The sequence below is a fragment of the Suricata suricatta genome, chromosome 17 (genome assembly GCF_006229205.1).
Source record: "Suricata suricatta isolate VVHF042 chromosome 17, meerkat_22Aug2017_6uvM2_HiC, whole genome shotgun sequence".
NCBI classification, from domain to species: domain Eukaryota; kingdom Metazoa; phylum Chordata; class Mammalia; order Carnivora; family Herpestidae; genus Suricata; species Suricata suricatta.
The window spans coordinates 6,393,947-6,416,055 of record NC_043716.1 but is presented as its reverse complement, the minus strand read 5'-3'; the positions used below and the strand labels follow the sequence as shown (position 1 = coordinate 6,416,055).

The window sequence follows — 22,109 nt, the reverse complement described above, 5'->3', positions numbered from 1 at the left end:
TCACCAGGAAGGTGTCTTCAAGCACAAAATGTATTTTTACACAGCTGTGCACTAACCTTCCACAGAACCAGTTTCATATTTGGCTGGAGCTCCTGGGTAAATCATCTTGCCCGTTTGAGGGTACTCCTTGTATTTCTAGTGGCTTTAACTGAGCTCCCTCTCTGGGGGAAATCCTCATTAGCTATGCGAGGGGACAGGAAGTCCTTTTACAGCTTTTCAAAGGCCTGGTCCTGGGACAGTACCCCCGCGACGGCCCCGCCCAGCATCTCTTTAGCCACAGTCGTTCCTTTCAATGTATTTCGCGTGGCTTGAAGAACTTTTTTCTTTTTAATTTCTGCTATTAACTAGGTGCCTCTTTTGTACTGACACCATTTAAAGTGCTTTCAATGTATTATCAGGTGCGGTAATTATAAAAATCTGGGGTTGATAACTGTAACTACCCCCAGCCCACTTTACAGATAAGCGAATTGAGGCCCTGACGGTCAAGACCACCCCATTAACAAACGAACCAGGATTCTCTTGCTCCACAGCTTGTTCTCTTAACCTCTAATTGATTATTTTTTGCTTTTCTTTCCCAAAGATAGTAAAGCAGTCCTTTGAAGCGTGCATTCATTCATGCGAATCACTGGAATTAAAATTAGCGAAGTCGCCTTCACTAACGCTCTCTAGAACTTACCCCTCACATTTCACCCTGACAACCACCACAACTAAGAACGAACCAAAGCTCCAAGGGCGGACTCGCCTAGCGGGACTTGACGACCTGTGGACACAGGGATCCCGCGCCCTCGGCGCCCAACGAAATGCCCAAGAATCGGTTCCCATGCCAGGTGGTTGCTTCCGTCCCGGCGCTCCCGGAAGTCCCGCCCTAAGCGAAACACAGTTTCCGGAAAGAACGTCTAGAAAGCCGAAAAGAGAGAAGGGGCGGGGCCGTTCGGGGCGCTCTAGCATGCCCGCAACTCTATGGCCGTCCCCAATTGACAGGCCGCGAGGGGCAAGGCTCCACTCTATTGGACGTAAGTCCCCGCGGAGGCGGGCAGTTCGGCGCGCAGCGCGTTGATTGGCTGGGCTCGCCACGCGGGGCGGAGGGGCGGGGCGTGGAGGGCACGAGGAGCCGAGCCACCCGCAGCCTTAGGATCGCGGGCGGAGGCCGGCGCATGTGGGCTCTTCGCTCGCTGCTGCTGCTGCGGTCCGCGGCCGGGCGCGCCATGTCGCAGGGACCCGCCCGCCGCCAGCGGCCGCCCAAGGACCCGCTGCGGCACCTGCGCACGCGGGAGAAGCGCGGCGCGGCCTGGGAGCCCGGGGGCCCGAACACCGTGTACCTGCAGGTGGTGGCGGCCGGCGGCCGGGACGTGGGCGCGGCGCTCTATGTCTTCTCCGAGTACAACCGGTCAGTGCGCAGCCCCGGAGTCCGGCCGGGCCTGGGTGGCGTCCGTCCCCTGGCGCGCCACGCCCGCTGCTGCAGCCGACCCTGGCCCCTTGGGGGGAGGGGGTGTGAGGGATCCCAGATGCCCTATGCCCCACGGCCGTGGGATTCCCGGGAGCCCCTGAGAGCTGCAGACGGGCAGGAGCGCCCTCTTTCCAACCTTTGGGGCCCGAGGCCGCTCGTGGCACACTTTGGCCGCACGCCCTCCCGTGCGCCCCGACATCAGGACCTCATGGTTGGCGTGCGGGGTGGCATCAGGTGAGGTAAGCAGGTGATAGGGCAGAGGACCCGTCTCGCCCCAGCACCAGGTTGCCGCTTAGGCCCCCGGGTCCCTGCTCACCGCTCGTCTAAGGAGGGTTACACGCAGCATCCTCACGCCAGAAACGCAGCCCAGGAGAGCAACGTCTATCTTTAGGATTCTTTCCGGACGCAACAGGAAAGCATCTAAAACCGTGGCAGAGGCTTTGCAGAGTACCAGCTCCTGAAGATTTGCAATGTTTTGTCCTGTAGGTATCTCTTCAACTGTGGAGAAGGCGTCCAGCGACTCATGCAGGAGCACAAGTGAGTCAACCATTTTCTCTTGGGGCGGAGGTGAGACACAGGAGCGCTTCTAAAGTAGCTGAGGGGGTCCCTGTCTTGTTCAAATGTTCTGTCTATCTTAGGTTGAAGGTGGCTCGTTTGGATAACATATTCCTGACTCGAATGCACTGGTGTAATGTTGGGGGGCTGTGTGGTAAGTATATTCTTTCTGAAGTCTAGAGGAAATCCGGGATTTTGAGCCCGCCTTTTTCGTGGTTTTGTTTTTGTTCATCTTCTGAGCCCATGGGAGCTGGAATCCTTTTTTTTTTTCTTTAATGCTTATTTATGTGAGAGAGAGAGAGAGAGAGAGAGAGAGAGGGAGAGAATATGAACGGGGGAGAGGCAGAGAGAGAGGGAGACACAGAATTTGAAGCAGGCTCCAGGCTCTGAGCTGGAACTCACAAACACTGAGATCATGACCTGAGCCGAAGTTGGACGTTTAAGCCACCGAGCCACCCAGGCGTCCCTGCGCTGGAGTTCTTTTTATGCTGGCCCAGTCCGCTGCGGCATGGAAAGCTGTGAGTCAGAAACACAGCTTTGAACAGGAATGCTGCTCCCAAGCGTTACCATCCACTCTGTTCACTGAGCTGCTGGACTGTGCAGCATGGTGTAGTGGTGATGGTTACGGTGACTACACTTACCCCCGAGACTGTCGCCTGCTACCTCCAGATGCCCCCAATCCAGATTACCTTGTTATTCATGCCCACCGACCTGGACGGCCGACATTGCCTTGCTGCCAAGTTCAGTAAGCTGTGTGATGTGGGGAGGAAGGGGTGGAGTGCTGAGCTCATCCCATCCTCAGCAGAGGCCAGGGCAAGGCCGCAAGGCCTCTGGGCTGCAGCGCCTGAGGCCATCTCTTCACTGGGTGCGATCTTGCACCCCCCGTGCCTTACTGCCTAACCCTAGTGTCAGCCCTGCCATTCTGGAGGCATCTGTGGAGTCTCTGGTGTCCCTTATGCTTCAGCAGCCACTGCTGCCCGCCACCTGAAGCCTGAATGAGGACAAGTAGATGGTTGGTTAAGTGAGGAGTGCGCCCCCTGGTGGCAGCTTCCGGGGAAGGTGATGAGACGGCTGACCTTCCTTCCTTCCTTCCTTCCTACCAGGAATGATTCTTACCTTGAAGGAAACCGGGCTCCCGAAGTGTGTGCTTTCTGGACCTCCACAGCTGGTGAGTCTCTCCTGACTCGGCTTTCAAGGCCAGACCCCCTCCTTTTTTAGTGTTGAGTCGTGAGCAGTCTTCCATTTTTGCCCAATTTGCGAATTCGCCTTTTGCCCTTGGGAGTTAACTGATGGTGGAGTGAACCCGTCGCCTTTCAAGCCAGAGAGGCTGTGTGACCTCGCACAAGTCGCTCTAGCTCTTAGGGCCTCAGCTTCTGCCTCCGTGAGATGGCTGTGATGTTCTGCAAAGTCGCGAAGGGTTCCACAAGGCACGCACATAAGGCACGGAAGCAGCTCATTACGGGTTTGGTACCACGTGGGTGAACGTTAGCTCTTCCCCGAAGCCCCTTCCCATCCCAGGGCTTTCCTTCCGAGCCCCCAGAGCCCTGGTGAGAGGCCGTTGGCTCAGGAGCCTGCCTGACTCTCGGCCGGGCTGTGCCCTGGCCCTCGCGTCCCACAGGCTCCTCGCAGACCCCTCCACCCGGCTGCCACCACCCCGGGGCTTGGTGCTCTTCCCCAGTTCAGTTTTGTCGCTGGACTTTGTGTCCCATGAGGCCCGGGAGCCCGTCCCCTGCTCTAGGCTCACCCCTTGGCTCCTAGTGTGTAGCGGACACCGCAAGAGTGTTTATGTCAGGTGATTCAGAGCATGTAACTGTCCATACTGCCTGTTGCTGTGTTCTGTGTTCATGCCCCTGAAACTGCTTCTCTCCTCCTTCCTGTTTTCTAGGAAAAATACCTGGAAGCTATCAAAGTATTTTCTGGTCCGCTGAAAGGAATAGACCTGGGTATGTTCTTGCCTCTGACGTGCGATCGGCCACTTCCGCCTTCTGTCTGCCCCCATCTCTCAAAGTGGAAACCTAGAAAGTTGGACCCCATGAAACCTTAAAAGCCAGGCTTCTTCGACAGAGGATGAATTTTTTAAAATCTTGCCCGTTGTGCTCTCTGTGTCCCCCCCCCCCCCTCACCTCGTGCCCTTAGATAGAGGCTGGAGGTGCTTCCGGGCCCGTTGCTTTCAGTTGCTTCCAGTGGGAAGAGGGGGTGCCAACGACACCGCAGAGGCTTGCCGCCATCTGCGTCCCCTGAGCCTCCCTCTGGCTCTGCTCCTGGGGCGAGGCCATCAGAGCCCCTGGCCGCAGAGGCAGCACATGTCCCTGGTTTGTTAACCTTCCTCTCCAAACATCACATGTGTGTATTTTTAAAGCTCATTTATTTTTGAGAGAGCTGAGAGAAAGCACAAGCAGGGAAGGGGCAGAGAGGGAGACACAGAAACTGAAGCAGGCTCCAGGCCCTGAGCTGTCAGCACCGAGCCTGATGCGGGGCTCGAACCCACAAACCCACAAACTTTGACTCATGACTTGAGTCTAAGCCAGATGCTCAACCGACTGAGCCAACCAGGCACCCCCCCTTTTTTTTCTTTAGCATGTAGTGACCATATAGTTTTTTTCTTTAGTGTAGTGTTAACGGCCAATGAAAATACGTTGGTGCTTCTTTTTTAAGATTTGAAATTTACTCAGAAATTCTGGTTTTGGTGTAGCTTCCCAGAAGAATCCCAAGGTCAACCATTTGCTTGTGGTTGGTGGTCTGGAAAGTTCTTTCTTCCCCAGTGTCCTTGTCCAGTTCAGTCACTGTCCTGTGGTCTTTTGTCCAGCTGTGCGGCCCCACTCTGCGCCCGAATACAAGGATGAGACCATGACGGTGTTCCAGGTCCCCATCTACAGTGAGTACGAAGCCCCGGCCGGGAGGAGGAAGGCTCGCGGGTCCCGGTCAGGGAAAGCGAGGGTGGAAACAGAAAATGCTCGAATATTGATTGGCTTTGGGTGCCTAGTTTTGTGTTCTGAACATGGTCAGGAAATTTAGCGAAGGAATTAGGCTGGCTCCTACCCATAAGGAGTTTATAACCTTATGCACAGACACCTCGAACTCCTTTGTGATGATTGTGATGGTACTTGGGGATACTGTCACCACGTACCATCCGTCTTGCACATTCATCACTTGGCGTTTATTTGCCAGACGTAGGCACTCCTTTTGCGACAGGACTCCAAGAGGTTTGTGCTGGGAAAGTGTTTTTTACAAACAGTAATAGTAACAAGTGTTGTGAGCGGGTCAGATGGTCCCCCGAGCCTTGGGGGATCCCAGGGCCCGACGATGTGGTTTTGATGGAGAGACGTCTGCCTGTGAGGCCCCGCCACGTGCGTGTGACCCGTGGGTCTGGCCAGGTTTTACCAACAGCGAGGAGAACGCAGGACGCTAGGGGCATTCCCTTGACAGCACCAAGCGGTGCGACGTCTGCCAAGGGCTGAAGGGACGCAGATGAGAGCCCCCAGCAGGGAGAGGGAGGCCCCATGTGCGCATGTGGCCGTGCGTGGGAGGGAGGTGGGTGTGGAAAAGGCAGACGTGCTCGCTCGGGGCCCAGGGAGACGCTGGCCATGTCAGAGCTCTCCCTGTCTGGCTCGCTCCTGGTCTGATGTACTCTTTCCTGGCCCCTGGGCCTGATTTGTGTCCCTCGCTATTTCTCCCTTCTCGGCACATGACCGTTTGCTCTGACTCGAGTTTGTGTGGCCCGGGCTGGCTGGCCACCTGGCCCAGCGTACAGAGGTGACCCGGACCGGCCGGGCTTCCATGGGACAGCGACAGAGCCGGCCTCTTAGCTCGGTGACTTGTTTTCTTGGCCTGGATATGTAACTGACTGCACAGCTGCAGCCTGCCCACAGTGCTGTCACCTTGGGCCCAGGTCAGCTCATGGACGGTGGCCCCGGTACACAGCAGCGCCCCTGCCTGCGATCTAGTCCGCAGAGCTGTCGAGGCCCTGCCGCTGCCAGGGCTCTCCGCCGAGCAGAGGCAGAAATGCCATCACCTGCGGCCCAGAGACCTGGCGGGAGGTCCTGAGTTCTATGCGGGGGCAGGCTGCTCAGCTCAGCGGGCCCTCTGGTCCCCTGAGTGCACAGCGGGCTTCCAGCTGTGAGCTCCCCTCCTGGCGTGGGGTTTGACCGTTTTCTACGCCCCCACCCCCCCCAGGTGAGCAGAGGCTGGGGGAGCACCAGTCATCCCCGAGTCCAGAAAGACTCAGTCCAGGGCGGTCTTCGGATTCTGGATCCACTGAAAACGAGCAGCACCTTGCGGACGGTAACTAGGGTGTCCGTGTGGGACCTGGCCCGTGGGCAGAGGGTGAAGGTGGCTGGCTGGAGCTCTGGGGCCGGGGACCCTGGGTGGCCCCAGACTTTGTGTTCCCTGTGCTTGGAGGAGAGCGGGGTCGGCAGGCGGGCTCTTCCGGAGCCTCTGGCGTCCTTCATTAACGCGAGGGGAGGAGGGGAGAGCTCCTGCTGGCTCCCCGCCCCTGCAAGTTCGGGCTCCGCCCCTTTCCCTCCAGAATCGCAGGACTGTGATTCTGCGGAAAGGAGTTAAAATCCCAGGAGGAAGGGCATGGGGGCGAGGGGCACAATGGGCGCGGCCGATCATCCCTCTTTCTGCCCAGAACTGCTTCTGCTGCTCCGAGAGTCAGGGGTCAGGCGGCGCGGGTGCATTTTCCCCGCAGGCCGTTAGCTCTCGGGCTCCTTCACCCGCGCTCACGCGTGTCTGGAAGACACATCACAACTCCTTTTTCCTTCTCCGCGTCTGGCTAAAATGTGAGGTTTTGAAACGTTCCGCCAGCCATTTCTAAAGTCTCTGGCGGGCCATCTGCGTTTCGGGTTTGCTCAGCTCTCCGCGCCGAGTAGGAGAAGACGGGGTCCGCTGCGGAAGGAATCGCGGTGCTTCCGCGGACCTTTGTCTCCAACGTTAGTCCGGGTGATTGTGCAGGAGTCGGACTCCAGATGACCGTCCGTCTGCGAAGTCCGTGCACCTTCACACCGGCCTCTTTCTAACCGCGGCGGTCTTCTGCAGGTGTTGGCCAGAAGAGGCGTGGCAGGGACCCGTCCCTGGTTGTGGCCTTTGTCTGTAAGGTAAGCGCCTCCCCAGGGGGCTTCCGGTGAGCTTGCTTGGTTACCCCTGTCTCTCCCTCTGCCGCCTTCACTTTCATGTCCTCTCAAACGCCCTCCCAGCAACGGAGCCCGCGCCCCTCCGTGCTGGTTAGTGTTTGGGCTCCATCAGCGCCTTGCCCTCGAGAAGTAAAGGCAGCTTGGTTCCCACGAGGAACCAGGTCTTCGTCCACACTCCTTGGCCCCTCCTTCAGTGCGTGTGGTTTCACCGCTAGCACTGGACTCGTTTTCAAACGGGCCAGCACTCACAGAGGCCCGCGTCTGCCCATCCGAAGTTGGTCCGATTCTGTGAAAATTTTACAACAGTAGAGTATTTCAAAAATTTGACTCCTGGCCTATTTTTAATGGGGCTTTGCATTCAAACTTTATTGGCTGCAGCCAACGCTTTAATCTGTGGTAAGGCTACACGTGTTGTCTTCTTGTGGGCTTTGATTGAGTTTTGAGAAGTAATGTTGATTTTAAAATGAGGTTTGTAATTTTCGTCCAAATGGTTACCCCAACCAGGAAAAACACTTCTGGAAGGTCAGTAGTAACAGTTATCAGTTGCAGGACCATTGTATCACTTCTGTCAATTTATTTAATTTTTTTTTAACATTTATTTTTGAGAGAGAGCGTGCAAGCAGGGGCAGAGAGAGAGGGAGACACAGAATCTGAAGCAGGCTCCAGGCTCTGAGCTGTCAGCACGGAGCCCGATGCAGGGCCTGAACCCACGAGCTGTGAGATTATGACCCAAGCTGAAGTCCAATGCCAACTGACTGAGCCCCCCAGGTGCCCCGAATTTTTTACAGGTTTATATGAGAATCTGTAAATCGTATGAGGTTCTTCCGTAGAGGCCGTGGAGTGTGATGAAGTGTGCCCTGGGTGAGGGGCCGCACCCCCGTGAACGTGGCCACTCTCCCTGAGCCTGTGGGCTGCGGCCCCGGCCCTTGTGTCCCCTCCGTTGTTTGCCACCCGCCTGGGCCCTGCTCTCACGGGAGCAGCCCGTGGGCCCCTGTCCCTCCTGTAGTCCGTCGGCTGCTCCCTGGCTAAGGGTTTGGACGGCGGTGCAGCTGCGCTAGTTCAGGCTCAGGGAGGGCAGGAGAGAGGCCCTGCGCGTGAGGGCCGGGGCGCGGGCTGTCCTCCTCCAGGAGAATGCGTCCTTCTCACCGCCGTTTAGCCAGCGCAGGGCCTCGCGGGATCAGTCGGCTTCTGCACCGTCAGCCACACACTGCGTGCCCTCAGCTGGGCGCACGGCTCTTGTGGGCCAGGGCAGCTGGGAGCAGAGGGAGTAGGGTCCGCAGGTCCCTGTCGAAAGTGGCTTCGCTCCTGCAGCCCATCTGGTCTGTGGAGGATACGGCGTGTTGCACCTCAAAGCAGTAACTGGACCTGAGTGTCGTGTTGAGTCGTAAGAAAGAAACCGAAATTAAAGAGCAAATCCAGGGCTCCTGGATTCTCTTAAGCATCTGACTTCGGCTCAGGTCATGTGAGTTAGAGCCTGGCGTTAGGCGCTGTGCTGACAGCTGGGAGCCCGGAGCCTGCTTCAGATTCTGTTTCTCCCTCTCTGCCCCTCCCCTGCTCACGCTTTGTCTGTCTGTCTGTCTCAAAAATAAACATTAAAACACACACATACACGCACATTTTTAAAAAGTGTAGAAGCAGAAAGGTGGTTAAAACCCAAGAAAAGGGCTTAAAGCCGAGTGCCGTCTGCACTGAGGTGACCTCTGTGTTCTGTCCGTGGCAGCTGCACGTGAAGAAAGGAAACTTCCTGGTGCTCAAAGCCAAGGAGCTGGGCCTCCCGGTGTGAGTGCGGCCAGTGGGGGGGCGGGGGGCGGGGGAGTCCCTGCGGGCGCCCCGCTCACCTCGCTGGCCTTGTGTTTCAGCGGGACGGCCGCCATCGCCCCCATCATCGCCGCCGTCAAGGACGGGAAGAGCGTCACCTATGAAGGCAGGGAGGTGAGGCGCCCCACTTCCGTGATGCGTCCACGGTCCCCGCCGTGGGACACCGCGCTCTGGCCCGGGCCCCGCTCACACTGCTCACTATGGGGAAGCGAAGAGCACGGGCTTCCTTCGCTTGGGCTGGGCCGTCCTACGGGGCCTCCTGTCTGCACAAGTCCCTTCGTCCATGCCGGCCACGTCCAGGCGTAAACGCAGAGTGTCTGGTTAGGGCCGGGGTTCTCCTCCTTGTGGGAAGTCTGCTCTCCCCTATCGGACGTAGGACAGGCCCCCCGAGGGTGGACATGAGGCACGCGGCCCGGAGCACCGCCACCGTGCTCTAACCAGGGCGTTTTCTCTGGCGTCTAAGAACGTCAGGACCAGCAAACCCCCGGAACCTGGACTGTCATGCCGGCCTCATGGCCGCTCCGGGTTCGCAGCGCCCCCTGCAGGTCTGCCGCCTGCGTGCATAGGAGCATCGCGAGCAGGGAGGGGCGGTGCTGACCCTCCGGCTGGTTGGTGCTTGTCGTGGGGACCCTGTGATGTCGGCAGCTTCCAGCACCGTCGCTGAGCCGGGACCCTGACCCGGGAGGGCATCACCACCCCGCTGTTTTGCAGATCTTGCCTGAAGAGATCTGTACCCCTCCAGATCCGGGCCTTGCTTTCGTTGTGGTGGAGTGTCCGGACGAAGGCTTCATCGAGCCCATCTGTGAGAACGCCACCCTCAAGAGGTGACCAGGGCCGTCCGGGCGGGGGAGGACGTCTGCCTGGACCCAGGGGCGGGATTGGCCTGGCACTACCGGTCGGCGGGCTGTGTGCAGCATGCGGGCCTGGAAGTGAATTCGAGAAGACTGAAAACTGGCGAGCCCTCGAAGATGAGACATCACTGATTGCTTAGAGTGCTAATAAGTCCAGGACAAATTCTGGAGTATTTTTCCTTTTTTTTTTTTTTTTAAGTTTATTTTGAGAGAAAGAGAAGGGTGTGTAGGGAGGGGCTGAGAGAGGGAGAGAGCATCCCAAGCAGGCTCCATGCGCTGGGCGCAGAGCCCTCTGTGGGGCTCGATCCCATGACCCTGAGCCTGAATCAAGAGTCAGATGTGTAACTGAGTCTCCCAGGTGCCCCTGGAGTGTTTCTACCTCATTGCTCGCTGGCCTGCATCGGATCTGCTGAGGCAGGTCTGACGTGTGTGACAGTCTTGGTTAAGGGACCGACGCTCAGCCTGGGAACTCCCTTTGTCCTGAGGCTCTGATGGCCGGAGCTCCACTCTCCTGTTTTGCAGGAATGGGCCCATTGGCAGGTCGGCTTCAGTCCCGGGGAGCTTTCCCCCAGGCCTGCTCTTTCATTTCCCCCCAGTTCTTTGTGGTTTATTCTGTCTGTAGTTTTGCTCCTAGTTTTGATGCGCGCGTTTCAGGTAGTTGTTTGGTGCAGCCTGTCCCAACAGGCTTCCGGGGCAGCTGGAACTCAGGTGAGCGTCAGAAGCTCTTCCTGAGACCTGCGTTCTCCTTGGATGAATCTGGGCACCTGGGTGGCGCAGGCTTTGCGTTTTAGTCACGTCGTGGGTAGCAGAGCAACTTGGAGTCGCTGTGAGTGGATTGGCGTGTGCGCCGATGCGGTGCCCTTAGGTTTCATCGCATGCCCGTGCCCTGTGTGTGTGCGTGCGCGAGTGGGGCAGGGTGGGCTATGTTAAAAATACTGTGTGAACTTTTTCACGGGAACCAGAAGGAAACCCGTCAACATGTTCGTGAGTGACTCACTCTCTGGGCAGTGGAATCACAGACGATTTTACGTCCCCTGCCTGGGCCCTGGGTCTACCGGGAGGCGGGCAGTGAGGTAGACCTGGAGGTGCCTGGGTTTGCCCTGCTCCTAGGGGGAGCAAGAGGAGGCCGGGGGAACTTTAGATCTGCTGCACCTGCAGGTCCCAGCCCTGTGGCTGGAGGGGACAGGGGACAGGGAGAGTCCTGATGTAGTGCAGCCGTGAGGACCCGCTGGGCAGGCCTGGGGGCAGCCCCACAACTGACCAGAGGAAGCAGCCTACAGCCTGCCTGAGCTAACAGCCCGAGGGCAAGTGTGCTGCCCGGCCCTGGCCACACACAGAACCTAGTGCGAATGCTGTGAGTCTGTGTCACTGTCCAGGGCCAAATGCAGCTCTTCCTCTCCCCCCACCCACCCCAGGCACCAAGAGAATGCCGAGGCCCCCGTGGCACTGGTGGTTCACATGGCCCCGGAGTGTGTGCTTGCGGACCCCAGGTACCAGCAGTGGATGGAGAGGTAGGACGCTCTGCCCCGCTCCCTGCCCCGCTGTGCCCCGCGCCTGTGCCCTGCGTGGGGGAAAGTTGCCGCTAGGTGGCGCCGTGCGCACACATCCTACTTGTCGAGGTCCCTGCACACTCCGTGTCCCCGGGACTGCCCGCTCCTGAGGAGCCCGGGGCGAGTCCCTCCTAAGAGACAGCGCAGCCTCAGTTCACTGAACGTGCAGCACGTGACAGGTGGTGTGCCCATGGCTCTGGGACCGTGGGAAGAGGGCGCCTTGTAGTGGCCAAGCTCAGCACTAGCTGAGACCTAGCCATGTAGTGTCCGAGCAAAACTCGGAGCTCATGGTAACCTGGTAACCTGGTAACCTAGTGGGGTTCCAGCCCCCCCCCCGGTGTTCTTCTAGGCACCCCCTCCACTCCTTCCTCGATAGCTGGTTCATGTCCCCTCCATCCCTGGAGGGCCTGAGCCTTGACACATGTGGTCTGTTTATCTTTCTGTTGCCTCTTCGTCTACCCTGAACTCCGCTGTGTCCCCAGCCTCTGTGTACACGCCCGACGTCCTAGCTCTCTGCCTTCTGCTGGACTCTCTCCAGCTTGCAGAGAGCGCTGGACTCGGAGCAGAGCAGCCTGACCTCCTCTCTCAGAGCCCCTCCACCTTCCTAGGTGCGCACGCGTCGCTGCCCCCGCCCCCGCGGCGGGGTCCCCCCTGCAGGGCGCGGTGAACACGCCGTCTCTGCCTTAGGTTCGGGCCCGCCGCGCAGCACCTGGTCCTGAATGAGAGCTGCGCGTCCGTCCACAACCTCCGCAGCCACAAGATCCAGGCGCAGCTCAACCTCATCCACCCCGACATCTTCCCCCCGCTTGCCGCCCCCCGCCGCCAGGTACCGCCCCCGACGCCCTGGCCGGGCCCTCCCCTCCCTGCCCCTCCCTTTCGCACAGCCTGCGGGACTCGTCTCTTCCAGGTGGAGCCCCTCGCCTCCCGTCTCTTCCAGGTGGAGCCCCTCGCCTCCCGTGTGCCCACCGTCCGGGGCGAGTGTCTCCTCAAGTATCAGCTCCGTCCTCGGAGGGAGTGGCAGAGGTCAGTGGGACTCTGAGTCGACGGAAGGGTCTAGATCGGGAGGGCCGGGTAGTGAATACCTGCCGAGCTCTGCCCCTGCTGCAGGCGAGTCCCTGCCCACCGGTAAATGAGCGGGGGTGACGGGCGGCTCCAAGCCAGGTCACCAGGACGGGCAGCCCTGGGTCAGGCAGAGCAGGGGGAGGGGGCCAGCGAGGATGCTTCTGTCGGGCTTTCCCCCGTGTCGACAGGGACATGCGTCCCTTGTGTTACAACAGGGAAGTAACAGTGTTTGATGGAGAAAATTAGTCGCCCATCCCCCAGAGGAGAGATACCGATTGTCAACATTTTCCTTTTTAAGTTGGAACACGTGGGGATACATCCGCGTGTATGTGGATCTGTGGCCTGACCCATCCCTCTTCTCCGGAGTCCTCAGGGGCCTTTGTAACTGGGTTTCTAATGGCGTTCCAGGCAAGGTGTTTGTCAGTAGCCGTCTCCAGGTTTCTGTCGGTTCTGTTGGGGCACTGAGTGTTTCGTATGCAAGCGTCTGAGGGACCTCCGCTCCCCGAGGAGGGTCCGTGGACGCGGGCTCACCGGGTTGGACCTCCACAAGGCGCTTGAGGAGTGTTACGTTGCCAGCAGGCGGGGCGCTCCCAGGGCAGTGGTGGTGTGGGAAGTGCTTCCCGCCACGACTCACATCTCATGTTCAAGTGTCCCGAGTGAGCCGAAGCTTCTGGTCTGCTGCACTTCGCTTCTGCTGTGGCTGCACGCCGTGTGCGCCTGTGTGGGACGGTCGGGTTCTTACGGATCGTGAGGTCTTCAGATTTCAGAGCCTGCGGACCGCCTGGGCCCAGAAGGCTCACAAAGCTATGCCTGGCGAGCCCAGCTGGGACCCAGAGGCCCACAGTCCAAGGGCCTGGCCTCCCGCGTCGGTTCTGGGGAGCTGGGCCCAGCCTCCCTGCAGGAGCGCCCGATCGGGGGAGGGCCCGCCGATCGTGGCTTGCCTGTCCCCGTGGTGGGGACCAGCCATGTCTCATCGCTGGGGCCCTGCTAGAAATGCAGTTTTCAAGGCCTGCGTTTCCACGGGGTTCCTGGGTTCTGTGGACTCGCTGGCATGGGAGCCGCTGCTCTCAGGCCTCGCGTGTCTGCTAGGGCTGTCTGCTCATCTCCCCTCTTTCCTCCGGCTCCCAGGGGACACCGGGCACTGTCTGGAGACACTCGTCTTTGTCATGGTCCGGGAGGGCATGGGGTGCTAGTGGCATCGAGGGGGCGGAGGCTGGGGTGCTGCACGGGACCCTGTCCCAAGCGTCAGTAGTGCAAGGATTGTGAGACTTTGAGCCAAGATGTCGGGCGGGGCTGAGCTACTCAGACCCTGCTCTGAGACCCCCACTCAGCTGAGAAGGAAGGGGCCGCACGGCAGGAGAACGGAGCTGCCTGGGGTCCCAGTCGCCTGGTCTTCTGTCTTGTTATGGGGAACTTGCTGCAGACAGTGTCCATAAGTTGATTCGGGACCTGGTCCCCCAGTCCCCTTACATGCTTTTCTCCCTGCAGGGACGCTGTCGTTAATTGCAATCTCGATGAATTCGTTGCCGAGGCTCTGGAGCTCCCCAACTTCCGGGAAAGTGTGCAGGAATACCAGAAGGCTGCGCAGGATGGCCCGGCCCCCGCAGGTGAGCGCGAGACTCCAGGACGGCCTTCCTCCCCTGGCCGCTGCCCTCCTGCGGCGCTGGGTGGGAAGTCTCGTGCACCGTCTAGCCGGACTGGTTATGTGACGTCGTGCTGCGCCGTCCGGAGAACGCCAGCGCCTGCCCACCAGACCTGGTGAACCCGAGTGTTTGGTGATGGCGCCCAGCCGCTCTCTATGAGGCACATGCGTGTGCAGCGCTTCTGGGCGCTCCTGCCAGATTCTGGAAAGAGCTTCTGGACCGAGTTGGCTCCGGATCTAGTCCTGGCTTTGCTACTAAGGGTTCGCGGGAGATTTGGCCAAGACGCTCACTTTGCCGAGTGACATGCACTGTTGCTCCATCAGCAAGAGCTATTGGGGGGAACTTGGGTGACCTCTGTTCCAGGAGCTGGTTTTTCTAGTGTGCTTTTCAGCTAACGATAGAAGCAGAGAATACTGGACCAGGAAGTGGGTGGGCGTTCATGGGGCCAGATGGCCTTTCACCCATCTGCTCTCAGGTCTTTTTTTTTTTTTAATATTTATTTTTGAGAGAGTGCACATGGGAGGGACAGGGGATCCAAAGCGGGCTCTGCGCTAACAGCAGAGAGCCTCAATCCCATGAACCACGACATCATCATCTGAGCCGGAGTCGGATGCTTAACTGACTGAGCCACCCAGGCGCCCCCCTCCCTGGCTGCAGTTTCTGCATGGAAGTCCACCTGGGTGGGTGCAGAGCCTAACCTCCCCGGGGAGTAGCCTTCCAGTCTGTCTGGGGAAGACTGACTTCCCTCGAGACTTTGAGTTTGTGATTGCCTTTGGGTTTATGATTGCATTTCTGGTTTGCACAGACTGTGCAGCTGAAGCTGGTGCAGCTGGCTGACACTGTGATAGGGGCCATCAAGTCTCCCTAGACTAGTCTCTCTGGTCCTGGCTCTGCCTCCTCCACTCTAGGGAGCTTGCTTGTGTCCCCTGTAAAGCTCTTGGTAAGAGCTGGATGCCAGGCAGACCCCCACTCTTGAGGTTAAAGGATTCATAGCATAAAGGCTCCTTTGTTACCTAAAGGACCGAGAGCACTTCTTTTCAAGGAAGGGTGTGGGATTTGCTTGTTCTTCCTCCCAGACCACTATTTATGCACAAACAGCCAGTGGAGGGGGGTCCTCGTGTGAGGACCTGCCAGGTGGGATCAGCAGCCCCTCCTGGGAAGTGGGACGTAACTCCTCGTGGCTGAGTGCTGGCTCGCTTCTGACCCACAGAAATGGGCTCTATGTGTGTTTTTCCATAGAGAAAAGCCAGTATCCAGAAATCGTCTTTCTTGGCACGGGGTCTGCCATCCCGATGAAGATTCGCAATGTCAGTGCCACACTTGTCAACATAAGGTACTGTGTTCGCAGGAGCCCGCCATGCACTGGGCAGCGCGCTAACTCCCCACACAGAACACCTGCCCCGCCGCCCGGGCTGATGGGAAAATGCAGCAGCACAAGATCTTGACCAGAGCGCCCGGGAGAGGAGTCGTGGGCGCTAATGTGTTTAAGTGATCTCAGTAGCTGGCGCTTCTGTCACTCACCAGGCTCGGGCCCTGTGCTGTCTGCTGAGGAAAACAGCAGCCCCGCCGTCGGGGGTGCACCTGGCTGAGAAACCAGCTCACGGAATTTTCATGTCAACCCTATGAAGTAGTGACCACACGTTGCCTTGATCGGTACTAACATTCAGAGAGGTTACTAGTTCCACCGCTGGTCACGGCAGATTCGGGGTGTGAGGTGGTGTCTTTACTACTGCTCTGAGCTGTCCCCTGACTGGTCCTACTGGTGTGTGGAGCTGTCCCCTGACCGGTCCCGCTGGTGCACTGAGCTGTCCCCTGACTGGTCCCCCCGGTGCACTGAGCTGTGTCCTGACTGGTCCCCCCGGTGCACTGAGCTGTCCTGACTGGTCCCTATGGCATGTGGAGCAGCTGCGGGGCCTCCACATTGGTCTTGTGTTGGGTCCCTGGACTCGATTCTCTTGGGTTTGGGTGGCGTCCTTACGTGCGGAGAGGCTGACCCGGCGCCGGGTGGTGTGCACGGCTGTGTGCAGGGGTGTCCAAGAGGAGGTCAGACCGTGAGGTACCAGGCTTGCTTTTGAATCGTGCTTTGCTGCATGGACGCCAGCAGCGGGCGATGACCGGCACTCACAAGGTGCACACTGACATCGGACATGCACGTGTCGGGGATGGACCCCTTAGGACTCAGGAGGAGCAGTAGAGCGTCCGTCGGCCCAGCCTCCCCTGGGAGCCGAAGGGCTTCATGAAGGGGCTTCTCCCGGGGGCACCTGAGCCTGACGCAGTTGGTGTGGAGGCGTTTCCAGAATGTAGCACCTGCCCGGAGGTTTGGGTCTGTGTTCTAGGGCTCCTCTCTGGAGCACCGGCACGGCACCCCTGTGGACAGCCTCTCCCGGAGGACGAAGGCCTGTCGGGGACCAGCCTCCCCCTGCAGAGTAGAGGCTGACGGCAGTTGGGGGGAACGCACCCGAGCCCGACTCCGTGAGCGGCTCACCCAGGCCTCCGCCGGCCACTCGCCTGCCCCTGCGGGTGGGGCCGGGCTGAGGGGCAGGGGCTGCTGGATGGGCGGAGGCCTGGCCACGGTGCCCGTCGCTGCTGCCACCCACGGGGGCTGTTTCGGGTTCAGCTTAAAAGAGCACGAGGCACCTCCTCTTGAGAAATGGTTTTGTCCTCCTGCGTCACAAACCGGACGCCAGCACCCGGGTGGCCCCGGGCCACTCCGTGTGTATTGGGGAAGCCATGGCCAGTCACTTCCTCTGTGTATGGGCTCTGTTGACCGAAACCGTCTTTGCCTGGGGACTGGCCTCTCAGCACGAGGTTTGGGGAGACGCAGAAGGCCCACGGCCGCGCGCTCCTGCTCCCCCCCGCCCCCCGAGGCCCTGCAGCCTTTCCCGGTGATCTGACCTCTCGCCCTCGTCCACAGCCCCGACAGGTCCCTGCTCCTGGACTGCGGCGAAGGCACATTCGGGCAGCTGTGCCGTCACTACGGAGACGAGGTGGACCGGGTCCTGGGTGCTCTCGCCGCTGTGTTTGTGTCCCACCTGCATGCAGACCACCACACGGTGAGCAGAGGGCGGGCGCCACTGCGCTACCCCCTCCCTTTCCTGCTGTTCCGGAGGCGCCCAGGGCCTTGGCTCTTCTTTCACTGTGCGGTCGCTCCACTCAGTGCGCTGCCTTGTCTGTCCGTCCCTCTGTCCACCTTCGGGCAGCTTGCCTTCCTACGCGGCCTGCTCCGAGGGGACTCCAGGCCCCTGCCCTGTCCCTGGTCATGCCGCCCAGCGCTGGTGGCTGGGAGGGAGGTGGGAGCGGCTGCAGGAGGGGGACTCCAGGACCCAGACCCGGCGCAGTGGGGGGCAGGCTCCGGACGTGGCTGACAGGCGTCCCTTCTCCCCCTGCAGGGCTTGCTGAACATTCTGCTGCAGAGGGAGCGAGCCCTGGTGAGTGTGCGCTCGCTTTTACTGCCCTTCGATTTGGCCCGGCCATCGGCCGCACCTCCTGTCCCCCGAGCCCCGTCCCTGACGCGGCGCTCCCCTGGGTGTCTTGTCTCAGGTGTCCCTGGGAAGGCCGTGTCCCCCTCTGCTGGTGGTCGCCCCGACCCAGCTCAAGGCCTGGCTCCAGCAGTACCACCGGCAGTGCCAGCGTGTCCTGCAGCACGTGAGGTGAGCGGCGGGGCTGCGTCCTGGGGCCCGCAGCGGCGGGGGCGATGCTGGGACCCCGGGACGGAGGCCATCCACGGTTCCTGCATTTCTTCTCAGCCTCCTTCCGGTTCCTCTAATTCCCGGCTGTCTGCCCACACCGCTGCATGCAGCCATCTGCCCTGGGGAGGGAGGCCGTGTGGCTGGGGTCTGTCCCCTCGCCACAGCCTCAGGCGGCCCGCACCCCTTAAGGTCTCTTGCCATGGGCTTAGGATTTGGTTTGGCTCTATTTTAATTGACATCTTTTTTCTCTTAGAGATTGATTTAAATAGTTTCTTTACAATCATTTTGGGGCTTTCTAGCCTGACACTTGAACTTTGAGTCATGTTAACTTTTGTTTTCCGGGGCACCTGGGTAGCTCAGTTCAGGAGACTGAGCCCCGAGTCAGGCTCTGTTGGCAGCGCAGAGCCTGCTTGGGATTCTCTTCCCCCGCCTCTCTGGCCCTCCCCCACTTGCCCTCCCTTTCTCTCTCAACTAAACTTGAAGCATAAAGAAAAGGTTTTCTTCCCCCATGTTTGCTGTTGAACTGTTCCCGCCTCCCAGCCTGATTCCTGCCAAATGCCTCCAGAGAGGGGCCGAGGTGTCCAGCCCTGAGCTCGAAAGGCTGATCGGTTCGCTGCTGGGAGCGTGTGATCTGGGAGAGGTAAGGGGGCGCCCGCAGGTGGGAGGGGGACGGGAGCGCGGCCGGGGCACAGCCGGAGCCGCTCCCCCTGCCCCGCTCCTTCAGTTCCAGACCTGCCTGGTCCGGCACTGCAAGCACGCCTTCGGCTGCGCGCTGGTCCACACGTCCGGCTGGAAGGTGGTGTACTCGGGGGACACCATGCCCTGCGAGGCCCTGGTCCAGATGGGTGAGTGCAGGCCAGAGACGCAGTGCGGAGGTGCGGGGGGTGAGTGGGCGGGTGTGGCCTTTGGCCGCTGGTGTAGACAGGGGCCAAGCATTTCTCAGGCGGGGGCTGTGCTCCAATGCCTGCTGCTTCCTCTCTAGGGAAGGACGCCACCCTCCTGATACATGAGGCCACGCTGGAGGACGGCCTGGAGGAGGAGGCCGTGGAAAAGACACACAGGTAGGGGAGACCCGCTCCCTCCCCCTGGGGACACTTGGCGCCGCCTCGCGTCAGCCCTTCGGGGAATGACCATGCTCCATAGGGACGGTGGCGTGGGGCCATCGGGCTTCCCACTAGGCCGTGGAAGCTTCTGCCCTCGTTTCTGCCCCTCTGTTGAGCTTGGGCGCAGGCTGGGGCAGGGAGTGGGTCCGGCAAGTGAGGGCCCACCTGGGTCGCGGGCTCTTGCTGCGACAGGAGTGTGTCCCCCCAAGTGAGCTCCCCCCTGCCTGTTCTCTGCCCTCATGGACGGCCGTCATGACGGCGGGCCCAGCCTGGGCTGCACGTGGGGCCGTGTGCGAAGAGTCTGGCCCTCGGGTTTGTTGGCAGCGGGGGTCCTGAGGCAGGACCTCCCCCATCCTTCCCTGGGTGCGGGGGAGCTGGGGACTGTGTCCTTCGGGCTGTCCCCCCGCCGGCGCCGGCCTCACAGGCTGTGTCTGTCGGCAGCACCACGTCGCAGGCGATCGGCGTGGGCGTGCGCATGAACGCGGGCTTCACCATGCTCAACCACTTCAGCCAGCGCTATGCCAAGGTCCCCCTCTTCAGCCCTGACTTCAACGAGAAAGTGGGGATCGCCTTTGACCACATGAAGGTCTGTGCTGCTATGCGGGCCGGGGCGGAGCCTGCGCTCCTTGTGTTGGGGGCTCGGGGCCCAGGGCACGAGGGGTCTGTCCATCGCCACCACCCCCCATCCCCCCGCCACCCCGGAGCCTCCAGCAGCTGGAGGGCAAGGCCGACCTTCCTCGGGACCCTCGGGCTAGACTGGGGCCTCTGGCTGCTGTAGTTACTGAGGGATCAGACGGGCCGTCCCCACAGCCGGGCCGGCTGCACCGCAGCACCTGCTGGGGAGTCGGTGTTTGGTGTTTGTTCTCTCCTCACGGAGAAGCCGGCCTGGCACCTCTGGCCCCCCCTGGATGAGGACGGCCTTGCCTTGCCTGGGCCCATGCAGTTTTGCTTCCTTAGCCAGCAGGGGGCGTCTGTGCCCCTCCTCCAGAGGGCATCCTCCACCCGTGGCCTTGGCCCCTCTCCCACTGCCCTCGGCCACCGGGAAGGCCGGGGAAGGCTTGCCCAGTGCAGCTGCCAGTCCCTGATGCTCAGCGTGGTTTCCCACTTCCCTCCCAGGTCTGCTTCGGGGACTTCCCCACGGTCCCCAAGCTGACGGCCCCGCTCAAGGCCCTGTTTGCCGGTGACATCGAGGAGATGGAGGAGCGCAGGGAGAAGCGGGGGGTGCGGCTGGCGCGGGCGGCCCTCCTCTCCAGCGAACAGGCAGGCGGCCCCCAGGACGGGGCACCGCAGCAGAAGCGGGCCCTGGCGGCGCAGCCCCAGGGCCCTCAGAGCAAGAAGGTCAGGGCCCAGTGAAGGCCCAGAGCCACCCTGGACTCAGAAGGCTGGCATCCTCCACATGGTGGCCCCACGTCTGGCCACCCAGGCCTGGTGGACGCCAAGGGCCTGCGGCGCAGGCTGGGGCAACTGCGCACCTCGGCCAGGAGCTGCCGGATGGAAAAACAGACAAGGGGAATTCGGGACAGCCCGATTTTTAAGGAAGTCACGTGGGAAAAGGGCACGCCCACGCCCGCTGCAGCCACGGCCGGCGTTCGCTGCACGGCCAGCCACGCAGTAAGGATGCCGCGGGGGACCCGAGAGCTTCGCTTCGTCCTGCTGCTCCCTCTGGGCGGGGGCCTCCCCACCCTGCACCCAGTGTGGCCTGGAAGCGGCTCGCTGGCGGCAAGGAGCCCCGGAGCCCGGTGCCCGGATTTTGACAGGTGTCCAGGCATGCAGGCTCAGGAAGCCGCAGGTCCTCCCGCTGTTCGGGGGAGACCCCCTCCCTGCCCCCCAGCTAGGGAGTCGGGCGCGAGCGGGGCCGCTCCTGCCCTCCCCGTGGGACCCCACGACGCTGAGGTCTGTGCCCTGTCCCTCCCGGGAGCGCACAGACTTTAAGGCGAGATGGAGTGTTTCCAGCAAGACCACCGTCAAAACAAGAAGCTAGGCCACGCTCAGGGATAATAAATCTATTTTAATAACATTACTTTTGACAACTATTTGTACATGTATTTAAAGGTAACTTTAAACCCCTGGACTCCGTTACAAATCAGGTCCGGAACTGTCCGAGCCAGGAGCGAGCAAAGCTGCTGACGTCAAAAGTTGGCAAAACCCCACCCTCGGGGAAGGTTACTTTACACCTGTGTCGGGAAAAATAACTAAGCTTTTCGAGTTCTCCGTGTACGCCTATACATGGGCTGAGTTGGGCTCAAATTAAACAAATATAGATTTCATATATACAAATATTATGTATAGGTAGGGCGCCATCTATTTTAAAAGGATAGAATTGGAACGTTGGCGTTGGCATGCAGGACCCGAAGCCTCGCCCTCCCGTCGGCCCCACGTGGGGCTGGGCTCCCGCGTGTCCGCCGGGCCGGTGGCCCTGGCCCCATGTCGCCGAGGGCCGCCTTCCGTCCACCATGCTGCTGCTCCGGTAAGCGGAATTATTGCTGTTCCCTGGGGCCTCTGGGGTAGGGGGGAAGAGTCCGAGGAGGGTTCTGGGGGAACAGGGACACGATCCTCGGGCCGCCCAGGCGCCCTCAAGATCAGCCGTTAAATTCGTCAGTAGAAAACGAGAAGGTAGTGACGGAGCCTTCAGGCACCCAGCAGGAGAAACAAAACCGCGAGAGGGTGAAGCAAACTTTGTACACGAGCCACCCCATCCCCCAGCGCGCACGCGGGTCAGGTCAGCGTCCCCCGGAGTCGCGGGCGACGGTGGGGCACCACCCCTCCTCGCACCCCGGCCTAACCGCCGCAAATGACCTTTCTGATGGCAAGCCCTCGAGTGGGGGGAGGGGGGCCTGGGCCTGGAGGCTGGATCAAAATAGGCACAAAGTCAGAAAGGCAGAGATCAAACAAAAGGCCAAAGTCACCACCCCAGGGAACAAACGAACTCCGCACCAACAGGGCCACTCGGGCCAGAGGGGACAGTTCCGTGCACGACTCCAGCCTCGGCACAGCCGCTCCGGGAGCCCAGGGGGCGGCGCTCCGTGGTGGGCGGGGCCTGCGTGGTCAGAGGGCGGTGCTCTCAGACTCCTCCTCCGAGTCCCTCTTCTCTGTCACCGAGTGTCGCCGTGCGTGTTCCAGGGGGCTCAGGCGGAGCGGAGGCCCGAGCTCCACGTGGATGGAGGGAATGTCAAAGTGGACGAGATCTGCAGGGCGGCAGAGAGCGGGGCGGCTGAGGGGCGGGCGGGGGCTCTTCTTCCACTGGCCCCTGGCCCAGGTT

General features: G+C 60.5%; 2 protein-coding genes across 7 annotated transcripts in view; one reads left to right on the top strand and one right to left on the bottom strand.

The window, feature by feature from the left end:
- The first annotated feature begins 1,105 nt into the window (after nt 1-1,105).
- Nucleotides 1,106-20,870, top strand: ELAC2 (elaC ribonuclease Z 2). 2 transcript variants are annotated; one of them, XM_029926717.1, is made up of 24 exons: nt 1,106-1,387; nt 1,934-1,984; nt 2,086-2,156; nt 3,106-3,170; nt 3,888-3,945; nt 4,809-4,877; nt 6,176-6,283; nt 7,040-7,098; nt 8,855-8,913; nt 8,994-9,066; nt 9,664-9,776; nt 11,219-11,314; nt 12,041-12,179; nt 12,291-12,376; nt 13,904-14,022; nt 15,298-15,391; nt 16,973-17,111; nt 17,448-17,486; nt 17,599-17,708; nt 18,288-18,387; nt 18,472-18,592; nt 18,730-18,808; nt 19,292-19,436; nt 19,967-20,870. In XM_029926717.1, the coding sequence occupies exons 1-24, from the start codon at nt 1,155-1,157 to the stop codon at nt 20,201-20,203; spliced, it is 2,463 nt and encodes an 820-aa protein (XP_029782577.1). In that variant the 5' UTR covers nt 1,106-1,154; the 3' UTR covers nt 20,204-20,870. The 2 variants fall into 2 exon arrangements, with proteins under 2 accessions (XP_029782577.1, XP_029782576.1); XM_029926716.1 differs by having other exon boundaries at nt 12,261-12,376.
- Nucleotides 20,839-22,109, bottom strand: part of ARHGAP44 (Rho GTPase activating protein 44) — a 59,869-nt gene continuing 58,598 nt past the window's right edge. For 4 of the 5 annotated variants that reach the window (XM_029926718.1, XM_029926721.1, XM_029926719.1 and 1 more), the window contains one exon: nt 20,839-22,035. In XM_029926718.1, coding sequence (XP_029782578.1) covers nt 21,896-22,035 — 140 coding nt within the window. In that variant the 3' untranslated portion in view covers nt 20,839-21,895. The remainder of the gene's footprint in view (nt 22,036-22,109) is intronic. The other variant, XM_029926720.1, reaches the window with a different exon arrangement.